General features: G+C 37.8%; 2 protein-coding genes across 2 annotated transcripts; both read left to right on the forward strand.

The window, feature by feature from the left end:
* The first annotated feature begins 1,737 nt into the window (after positions 1-1,737).
* Positions 1,738-3,583, forward strand: LOC130104041 (odorant receptor 131-2-like). Its single transcript, XM_056270427.1, has 2 exons — positions 1,738-1,998; positions 2,864-3,583. The coding sequence occupies exons 1-2, from the start codon at positions 1,738-1,740 to the stop codon at positions 3,581-3,583; spliced, it is 981 nt and encodes a 326-aa protein (XP_056126402.1).
* A 5,015-nt stretch (positions 3,584-8,598) lies between these two features.
* Positions 8,599-9,849, forward strand: LOC130104116 (odorant receptor 131-2-like). The gene has a single exon (XM_056270535.1). The coding sequence runs from the start codon at positions 8,635-8,637 to the stop codon at positions 9,682-9,684; it is 1,050 nt and encodes a 349-aa protein (XP_056126510.1). The 5' UTR covers positions 8,599-8,634; the 3' UTR covers positions 9,685-9,849.
* Positions 9,850-11,662: the final 1,813 nt, after the last annotated feature.

Below are 11,662 nucleotides of genomic sequence, written 5' to 3' on the forward strand. Positions count from 1 at the left end.
AATCATGCCACGTTCAAAGTCACTCAAATCACCTTTCTTCCCCATACTGATGCTTGGTTTGAACTGCAGGAGATTGTCTTGACCATGTCTACATGCCTAAATGCACTGAGTTGCCGCCATGTGATTGGCTGCTTAGAAATTAAGTGTTAAAGAGCAGTTGGACAGGTGTACCTAATAAAGTGGCCGGTGAGTGTATATATATATATATTCAGACCTATTAACTTAGTGATTGCTATCAGGATGTGAAGAGACTTTCAATCAGCATAACAAAAAAATTTTATGGAACAAATTGCCTACCCTGCCTTTAACTAAGCAAAACAATTCATTTTCTTTGTTTTGTACGTCACGTTAGAAAATTGTGGCCTATATGGAAGGAAGACATTATGGCCTTTACAAGAACCAACCTGATCTCATTAGAATTTGTAAGATTTTGTTAGAATTTTAATACAAACTTGTATGAAAACATATGATTTGGAGGCAAGACGTTGCACAGACTCAAACTCAGACTCAGATCTCACTTTTTCCAATTAAGATCGCTATCTTTTTTTTTTTTTACTTTTGCAGAGTTTGAGAGAGTGATACATGCATTTGACTACTGCAATTCTCTTTATATTGGAATAAGTAAATCTAATATTAATAGTCTACAATTGACCGGCTCCCAGAAATTTGACTTTTTGTATTTAAAGCTCTGACCGGATCGGTACCTCAATACCTCTCTGACCTTCTTAATCCAAATACATCTGCTAGATTTCTGAGGTTGTCTGATCTGAGCAAAGTTAACCCTTCCAAGATCCAGACTAAGATTGAGGGGTGATCGTGCCCCATTTCCATTGCTGGGCCAAAACTGTGGAATAGTCTCCCGGTTTCTCTCAGATTAGTTTGATCAAAATCTGAATGTCAATCAAGGTTAAAAAATATTTTACCCAGGCTTATAACTGCTCTCATAGTCTAAGAGTCTAAGTCTCTTATCAATGTTTTAATTTCTTTTCACTCTTTCTTGTGCTTTATAGTGTTTATGCACTTTTAATGTTTTGATGTCTATTTTAGTATGGCTGTAGGCACAGTGGTCAACTACTGTGCTTTATAAATAAAAACTTTGATTTGGCAGACAAAAAAAATCATATTTAAAAGCTAACTTAACTTGTGTTGGTTTACACCTCTGTTTACATCCTTTTACCCCTGCATGGGAAAAACAAACCAGTGCTATGGAGTAAAATGTCAAACCCCTGAAGAGTTTTCAGGGCATTCTCCAATCAACCACCTTCATCTATATCACATCCATATATGTATACAGTATATAAGATTCAACACAGACTGGGACTGTCAGGGAAGGGCAGGGGGCATTTTAGGTGAGAGGGGACTTGACTAACCAACATCGCTTTACTCTAGTTAGCATTCTTAAAATGAAGCAATTTGGATAATACCTATTACACTGGGATATATTTTGCCACAAGACTGGTTAATGACATTCATTCTTTCAGGAAACAAAAACATGTCTATTATGTGTTCTTATTTAATTGTGCAGCAGTAGCTCTAGCAATAGAAATGTGTTTTTTTGTTGTTGGTACTTGCTTATAAGGTACTAGTAAATCATTATCATGCATGTCTTTTAATATGGCTTTTTCTGTATTTAGCTTTACTTACTGATTAAAAGATGCAGAATGTATAGCCTATAATATTGAGTTGCACACATGCACTGTGTCTATAATATGTGCTTTATCATGTCAGGTTGAGAACATGAACTCCAGTGCTGTCTCAGAGTACGGTAACTCTACTTTACTCCTTCTGAATGTCATACCGCGAGACAGCTTCAGCGCTGCTCTCACTAAAAACATCGTGGCCATGCTTGTATGGCTGGCGCTCAGTGGCCTTAATTGCAGTATGGTGTCCACTTTCCGCAAGCACAGTTTCTTCTATGAAGATCCACGTTATATCATGTTTATCTGCATGGTCATTAATGATGCCGTACAACTGACACTGGTAACCGCCTTGTATGTGGTAAGTATTAAGATTAAATATGTGGCCAAAAATGAGTTAAAAGACACTTAAGCTACACTTATAAATGCCGGAATGTCATTGCATTGGAAGCAAAATCAAAGCTTGTATTTTGTTTAGCCAGTTTAAAGTATGCTGCCATTCAAATGAGTCACTTATACTCACCAAGCCTGAATTTATGGTCAAAAATATTGTGAATATTCTGAAGTTTATTCCAATTTAAAATTAATGTTTTTTATTTGAATATATTGTAAAATGTATTGTATTCCAATGATGCAAAGCTGAATTTTAAAGTCTTCAGTGTCACATGATTCTTCAGAAATCATTCTAATATGCTGATTTGCTGATCAAGAAATATTTATTATTATTGTTATTATCAATGTTGCGCTATAAACCATGAAGCCTTTTTTTCCAGGATTCTTTGATGAATTGAAAGTTCAAAAGAACGGCATTTTTGTAACATTATAAATGTCTTTACTGATATCAATTGAATGCATTGTTGCAGAATAAAAGTATTAATTTCTTTCCAAAAAAATCCATAATTACCCAAACTTTTGAACACTATAGTGTAAGTGTTTTTTAAAAAAGCAATAAAATTCTATAAAATGAATATACCCTGTCTAACTTGTGAAATAATTATTTTGTTTTGATATTGTCTGTTTTTAGAAAGCTAAATACAAATGTTCATTTTACTTTTTTTTTTGGTTTAAGTTTACTTACTAATGAAGAAAATCAAGTTGAAACTCTGAAAACTCTGAGTAGAAGTTTAATGGATGAAAACTAAGATGCTTAAACATAATGAGTGTATAAAGAAACAATGTCAGTGTCTAATATGTATGTTGTTTGTGGCCCTTTCCTCCTGTTGTAGGTGAGTTATGCCTTCTCAAAGATCTTGGTGTCTGCCTGCTGCCCGCTGGTCATGACCGCTGTGACGACCACCCGCTCCACACCGCTCATCCTGGCCGGCATGGCCCTGGAGCGCTACATCTCCATCTGCTTCCCGCTCCACTACAGCCACATCTGCACAGTCACACGCACCGTGTGGATCATCGGGGGGATCTTCCTCCTGAGCTTCACTCCTCCGCTCACCGATCTTCTCATCACTGTCGCCAAAGAACCACCACTCTTCTTCCAAACGTCCATTTTCTGCGATCAATCGCTCCTATTCCGAGACCGCTCGATCTATTACAAGAACTGCGCGTTTGATAGTGTGTATTTCTCTTTTGTCTTCTTGTCTTTACTTTATACGTACTGTAAGATCGTGTTGACGGCCCGTGCGGTCTCCACTGACCAGGTGTTGGCCAAGAAGGCCCGTAACACAGTCCTGCTCCATGGGGTTCAGCTGCTATTGTGCATGTTGGCGTTTGTCGTGCCGTCCATGCAGGCTCAGCTCATACAACTGTTTCCGATGTATAGCCTAGAGATACGCTATGTTAATTTTCTTCTGGTCTACATCATTCCACGATTTCTCAGTCCAATGATATATGGATTCAGGGATGAGAAGTTTCGCAAGTATTGGCTCAGATTCTTTATCTCTAAAGCACAGAGAGTCAAACCAGTCAGCCATTTCTCTCAAAAGCTTGGATGATATTCCATGAATGATTTGTGGGTGACGCCGATTTCTGGATGGAGTTCATGTGTAGGAGACATTTTAACATCCAACAGGACATTAGAAGCAAGGGCTGATATTATTGAAAGGACATTATTTTTCAGTGGAACAAATACATATAATCATGCACTGAAGTAATGAAAAATAACTGTTTGAAAAGAAAACAAACTGTTAATCATGTTCCCTGCACATTGTGTAACTGTTGAACAAAGTTTTGGCACCATCAACATTTGATTTGAAGATTTGAATATATAAGGAAAACATTTCACGGGTAGTTAACACCATGTCCATAAATTCTCGATTTTAATGCAATATAGGCCTATATGCATTTGTACCTGTATATGAGCAAATTATATTGCTATTTTAGTTGCTACAAGGTGAACGTGATTTCACCAAGTACAACATCATTGTTGATCCTGAAACAACATTCCAATCAACCAATCAGATTTAAGGGACAAAGTTTACAGTTTATGTCAAGTTTAGGCTCACAACCAAGGTTATAGGTGCTTCTACATCAGTGTTATTCACTTATCATTTCCGTCTGGTTTTATGGAGAACTTATGGGTAGGGTTTTAATACAGGAATGTTGTTCCTGAAACAATATATGTTAATCCAGGAACATCTTATTTGGCAAAATCAAGTGTTGGCATTGTCTTGTATAAAAGTCTTCATGTAAGTTTTTTTTACCATTTACTTAAATAGTCTTGCAGTGTAACAAATTCATTTTAAAACTACAATATTCCATGTAGTTTCTCAAGTAGTATGAGGTTACTCACATTACATTTAGATTTATGCATTTATCCAAAGCGACTTACAATAGAGTTACAAAAGCAATCATCAATGAGCCAAAAATACTCGTAATTCAAAATACAGGTCACGTGCACATTACTAAACCAACTACATGAACGCAAAAAATACATAGACAGGGCATGCATCTTGATTAATCTCACATCATCTTAAAGAAGCTCATTAATTCAGCCCAAATCCTCCGTTGTGCAGTTTGCCCTTGTGAGAGCACAGCAATTGCATTATCATTAGTATATATAGGGTATCATACATTGCTTTGAGGTTAGGGGCCAGGAATACGGAAGGTTTGTTTATGCATTCTTTGTCTTGAAATTTGTAAAGTTTTACCACTGTCTTACAAAATGTGAATGTATTTTCTCTTCATCTTTAAATTATTAATTGTGCTTTTATAATTCTTACGTATTATTATCTATACTTCAAGTGAGCTAGTACAACTTTATACTGATAATTGAATTGTTAGTGAGTTTTGAGACTTTACAACTATATGTCAGTGTACTTAAATAAGTAGTTTAGCCACCAGAATTCTTCAGCTATTGGGATCATAACAATGAACAGCACCATTCCAGTGAATCAGTTTTATGACATGTTCATCCAACGCTATCTCACGACCAATTCGTCCGAATTTGACGAGTGATTAAAAGATGGCTAATTCGTACGAATTCGTACGACCTCACTCGTACGAATTTGTACGATTTGTCTAAACCCACGTGATGGGTAGGTTTAGGGGCGGGGTCAGGGGTAGGTCATTCGTACGAATTCATACGAATTGGGCAACTCGTCAAATATGTACGATTTAGCAAAAATCGTACGAGTGAGGTCGTACGAATTGTTACGAATTAGCCATCTTTTAATCACTCGTCAAATTCGGACGAATTAGTCGTGAGATCGGGTTGGTTCATCAAGAATTTCATGGCCATTGAGCGTTACATTACCATTTGCAAACCCCTACATCACTCACAAATATGTACAGTTCAGAGGACCTACATGCTCGTCAGCAGAGGCAGCTCTGAGTGATATATTCATTGCATTATCAAATCGACCAGCAAGCTTTTTTCAACTGCCATTTTATGCCACATGTTTATGGGATCAAAATCCCGCCAAATGTATTGCGGCCACGGATCAAAAAATAATAAGCGTGATTCAAAAATGTAAAAACACATGTAAAAATATATTGCACAAACTGAAAAAAATAATGCAAAATTGTCAGAAAAGCAAACAACGTGGTCACGGGTCAAAATATAATAAGCGTGAATCAAAAAATAACAAGCATGAATAAAAACTTTAAACACATTAAAAACTATTTTGCACGACACTTAAATTTATGTTCATGTTTTTCGCTCTTCTTTCCGTGTTCTGCGTTTGCTCTTCCAAATGTTGCAGTTCGAGTTTCATGTAAATTAGGGCGGGCTTAAGCGTCACCATTGGTCCACTAGTTCTAGATTGACAGCTCCTCCTCTAGCCAATCAATCGAAGAGGGGAGTTGACGTCACTCCAATGTGACTCACGCTACTGACCTTTGCGCTCATGCGGAAGCGTCGAGTATAAACAATGCTTTACGTTTTAACCAGCTCAGCCACAGTAACAGCTCATATTAGCCAGCTAAACTTTTACTACCCTGTTAGAAAAAATATGTAGTTGGATAGTTTCATGTGGTTCTTCTCCCTCGCTGTATCATGGGTTTGCTATGTGGGGAGAAATGTGTTGGTTACGTTCGTGAGACAATCAGCTGATTACTATTATTATATTATAAAGACCCTTTTATTAAGACCCTTGATCCTCACCTGACTATGGCTTTGTAAACTTTATCCATGATGTGGTTTATAATGGACTGTGGTACAGAAACTTGGCTTACTCTGGCTATTCTCTGCTGTCTCAGACGACGATATGTTTGTCCCGTTTTAGGAACTGCAGCTTCTTCGAAAGGGAGTGTGAGCAGTGGGCTGAGCCGTTAGTGCAACTCGCAACCGAACCACTAGATGCCGCTAAAATCTACACACTGCACCTTTAAACTTTGAGGGATGGGAGTACCCACCCCCATCTACCAGTGGCGGCTGGTGGGTTTTAAAGGGGTGATTGATTATGATTTTACTTTCCTAACATTAGTTAGTGTGTAATGTTGCTGTTTAAGCATAAACATCTGCAAAGTTACAAAACTCAAAGTTGAAAGCAAAGGGAGATATTTGACAAAAATCACTTTTTAAGGACTACAACAAATGACTGATTGGGACTACAAGACATTCCTCCAGGGTTAGTGACATCACAAACCCTAAACTTTACATAAACCCCACCTCGCAACAAAGGACTCTATATGGCCGAGCTGTTGAAGCTCCACCCTGTGTGCCTGCCGGGAGCAGCAGCTCATTTGCATTTAAAGAGCCCACACATAAAACAATGCATTTTTGCTCACCCTCAAAAAAGGACAATTTTAATATGCTATAAAAATGATCTGTGGGGTATTTTTAACTAAACTTGCAGATACACGCAGATATATCCAACTTAGGCATGTGGTCTTCCTTCATTTTTAATTTGTAGCTGTTGTTTGAATGGTAGTTTAGTAAATTAGTTTGCGATCAAATATTCAATATCTACTCTGCATAATTACATCAGCGGTAGCAGTTCAAACTAATATCACGTAATTTACGTCTCGTCGATGATTGGTTGATATACCAAGGGAAGCTATAGCCTCCTCTACCATGTTACTTTTCTCAACACTCCTAATCGCTGAAATGAAATACTCGATGGTGATTGGCAATTTTCCAGAAAAAATTCCAGCTATGGATTTGCCTCCCCCTACCTTTCTCTATCCCCTCAGACTCGCGGTTCGCAGATTTGGCACATTCGGGCAGAGCGCGGTGGTTACACTTACAGAGGTGAAATGACTAACAATAAATACATTCTGAGACATGAAATTAATAACTGGGAATTTTATTAACATTAAATCATCCTTCAAAATTTTGGGTTGGCTGGGCCTCCCTTGCCTCCCCTGATGAGCCGCCACCGCCATCTACAACGTCACCGAGGCTCGCCCCAGCAATCAAATCGCTCAGCTTAACCGTTAGTCACAGACTCAAGTGTCTTATATCGTCCTTGGTCCAAGACGAACAAAACGCACGTTGGTGGAATTTTGGGGTATTTTGAACTTTTTGAAAAACCTACTTTTGTGAAATAGTCCTGGAGTTTTCGCCTGACCGGAACCAAACCAGCGCAGAAAGATTCTCTGGAGTCTGGTTGTTAATAATTATCAAAGTAACAAAAAATAATTTATTCACATCCACGATTGGATGCCGAAGTGGTCAAGGCCACTTTTATTAAAATGGCTATCACGCTTGAACAGAATGAGCTAATTTCACAAAACTCGATACACCTATGTACAGGCACAGTCTGTGGTCGCGTGGAAAAGGATACGGCGACTGGCCACTTGGTGGCGCTATAAAATGAACAAACAAACACGAAAACGGTTATAGCTAAACAACAGTCAGGTGCAAGGTGCAGTTTTTGTCCAAAGTGCCGTGATTGTCTATGAGGACATTTGTGGATCTCGAAAAATACTGCCGCCGTCAGCCAATGAAGTTTGAGCACATATCGGACAAGGTTAACGGAGGCCAATCGGAACGAAACTTGGTGGGCCTGTTTGACTCATGGACATAAAGGTCTGTGCAAAATTTGAAAGAAATTGGCCAGCAGGTGGCGCTATAGGGTTTTAAGCCTCATTTGTCACACTGTTTCACACATACACACAATTTATATCATATGTTAGAATTTCCTCGTTCTGAACAACTTTGACTCAAAAGCCACGACTCTCGATCAAATCGTAAGTTAAATATTTGAGATTATTTAAAAAACCTACTTTTCACCTTTAATTTCACTGTATTCCTGTTTTATGCCTGTCTCAATATTACCAGCGTGCTCGCTCTTTCTCCCTCTCCCTCTCCCTTTCCCTCTCCCTCTCCCTCTCCCTCCCCACTCCCTTTCTTACTCCTTCACTGTCTCCTCTTCCTCATCTAAAGTATTTAAACTTGTCAGTTTTTACATCTCGAAGCAAATCAGTCGACCATGCAAGGTGGGAAGGTAAGCGCTCTATGTTTAACACATATTTAATATATATAATATGTTGTGTTCATGTGTTGCTAATAGCTTCTCACTCTTAAATATTCTGTTAAAAGTGTATTTATTTAATTTTCAGATCAGATGACACAGATGGAAAATATTCATCTTACTGCTTGATGGACAGAAAGTTGGGGACATCATTTGGAGGGAAAAAAACAACAACCAAAAAGCCAAGAAAAAATATTTTCACACATAAGAGTCACAGACCTTCATGCCAGTGCAAAAGAATAATGAATTCTACAATGTTTCAGTACACCACAGAAGACAGATATGCAGAAGCTTTTGCAAAAAATTTCACCACTGTTCTTGTCGGGCTCATAGTCAACTGCGTCAATGGAATAATTGTTTTCACGTTCTTCAAGAGTTCAATTTTCTACAATGATCCAAGATATATATTATATATTCACATGGTCATCAATGATATGCTCATGGTTTTTTTCAGTGTAAGTCTTGTTGTGATGGCTTATGCATGGCCAAAGGTTCCTGTCCCGTTCTGCATTACACTGCTAATAATAGCCTCAACAACTCATAAGAACACTCCTCTGACTTTGGCCGGTATGGCCGTTGAGCGTTACATCGCAATCTGCAAACCATTGCATCATCATCAGATTTGCACAGTGCGCAGGACATACATCCTTATCTCTCTGATTTGGGGTGTAGGAGTTTTACCTGGATTGGCTGACTTGATTCTCCTTTCAATTGTTCGTCCTTTATCTGTTTTTACAACAAGTAGTCTCTGTAGTACAACTAATGTGTATAGCACACCATACCATGAAGACCAAAGCAAAATTACACATGGGCTTTATACATCTGTTGTGTGGGTAATTCTTGTATTCACATATTGTCGAGTGCTTATTGCGGCCAGAAGAGCCTCCGCTGATAAATCCTCAGCAAAAAAGGCCCAAAACACCATCCTGTTACATGGAGTACAGCTTCTGCTCTGTATGTTGTCCATCATTACTCCTATCATAGACAAGATTTATAGCCAACTTGTACCTACTCTACGGTCAAAAATCACCTTTTTCAATTATCTTCTTACAAACTTATTACCAAGACTACTTAGCCCCCTCATTTATGGTGTTCGAGATAAACAATTTTTTAAATACATGAAAGGACTTTTTTCATGTAGGTTACTTAATGTAAAAGTTGAATCAACTAAGCAGTGAGCTAAAAAGGTATCATCATATAAGCATAATTAGTAATTATTTTATTATTCTCCCTATGCAAAATATATTTTTAATATGTGCTTTTCTCTTAGTTATTTTCTTATTCTGATTTTGTAATTATAACTTCTTGGCCAAGTGGAATTTAGAGAAAAAGTGTTAAGGAATATTAAGAATTATGTTTGTAGCATTTAAAAAACTGTTGTACGTTTTACAAATAAACACATGCATTGAATTCAAATACAGACTTATGTTTTATGGAATATATCACAATTGTGAAATTACATTTCTTAATGGCTTTATTTCTTATTTTACTGTATAGCTTTTTTTTTGGATTTCATTTGAAAAGTCAATACAGGCTAATTTTCTTCTCTGTAACTCTTACAACATAAATAAAAATGCCAAAAAACACTTTTTATTCATTTTATTTTTGTATGCACACTGTACATATGCTTTAATAGCCTGATTAAATACACAATTTGTATACACTGTGTCTTCCCAACATTATGGTGCCAACATTTTGTACAAAAATACATTAACTTGTCAAAGTTTCATATGAGGACAAAAATTATTCTTGTAAAATAATTAAGAATCATAATGTGCTGTGAAGACTCACCCAACATTTTCCCAAAATGTTTATTCGACAATTGATAATTGGAAAATAATATGCTTAATTCTTCTTGCTCAAATTTTTTTCTCATTTACCTTAGGAAATTTAAACCCAAACATAAGCTTTATATGGAAGTGTAGATTGTTCATTGTATTGTTCATTGTTTCAGTTTTGCTCAGAAAGTTGATGTGGCTGTGGCTATGTGGGGAGCAGGAGGAGGTCGAGGGACGTGAGAGAACGACGCGAGGCCGGTGGCATGGTTAATGATGAAGGACACCTGTGAGACGCACGCACCGGTCTCGTATCTCTCACGGAGGAGCGGAAGCATAAAGGAGGAGCGACGCCAGTGAAGATCAAGAGAGGAACAGGCCTGATTTTATGTTGTGTTGTTTTATGATGTGTGGCGGCAGTCGACCGTGAGGGACTGTCGTCTTTACTTTCGTTTTTGTATTTGTTTATTATTAAAATTGTTGAACGTTCGCCGGTTCCGCCTCCTTCTTCCCATAACATCTGAACCTCCTCCTGCTCGCCACAGGCTATATCTTATTGGACTTTTATCATTTTGATTCATACTTAAATTTACAATAACTGATCTGTATTGCATGCTCTACAAAAATCATATCCTTTGTATTTCTATATCAGGTGACACATCTTTGGGATATTTTAACATAAAATTATTTGATTGTATTGAATTAAAAACCCAAAAATGCAGTGGGTCCACCAGACCCACGAACACTGGCTGAATAACAAAAATATGAACACCACACAAGGGTTAAATGAAAGTGGATGTCAAGTGAATGAATGTAAATAAAATTAAAAAAACTGCCATGGTTTTCTGTCACAAATTGACCAAATGCACTCAACCCACTTGCAACCTTGGGGCGTGACCTCTAGTCTTCCTTCAAGACAGACTTACCATACAATGAAGGTCACTTCAGGTGCCTTTTCTGCTGAATATTTATGTACAGCTGAGGACTGTACATAATGTCAATGTTTTCGTATGTGAAGAATACATCCTATAGATTTACCGGAGGTAGTACAACATAGAGAAGTCTCTGTGGAGTGCTTCACCTAAGGGGGAGAAACTAACAACCACAGTGACTGGTGACGGAACGAAGCTCTGTCCAAGGGAAGACACAGGGTTCAAGCCAGGGAACCGAACAGTGGACAATACACATATGGGACCACCATTAGGGAGTCACTACATATGGAGCACTAACCCAAGGGCTCACCTGAAAGGGGTATATATCAAAGCTAATGGGTCTGGTGAGTAGTTCCTCGTCAAAAACTCATCTACCAAAATGTGCTTAAATGATGCAAGGTTGGTCCAAGGTTCAACATTATAGGAAACTTTAACTTGAAACTAAACGT

The sequence above is a fragment of the Rhinichthys klamathensis genome, unplaced genomic scaffold (genome assembly GCF_029890125.1).
Source record: "Rhinichthys klamathensis goyatoka isolate OS25496 unplaced genomic scaffold, OSU_Roscu_1.1 h1tg000303l_1, whole genome shotgun sequence".
Lineage (NCBI taxonomy): Eukaryota > Metazoa > Chordata > Actinopteri > Cypriniformes > Leuciscidae > Rhinichthys > Rhinichthys klamathensis.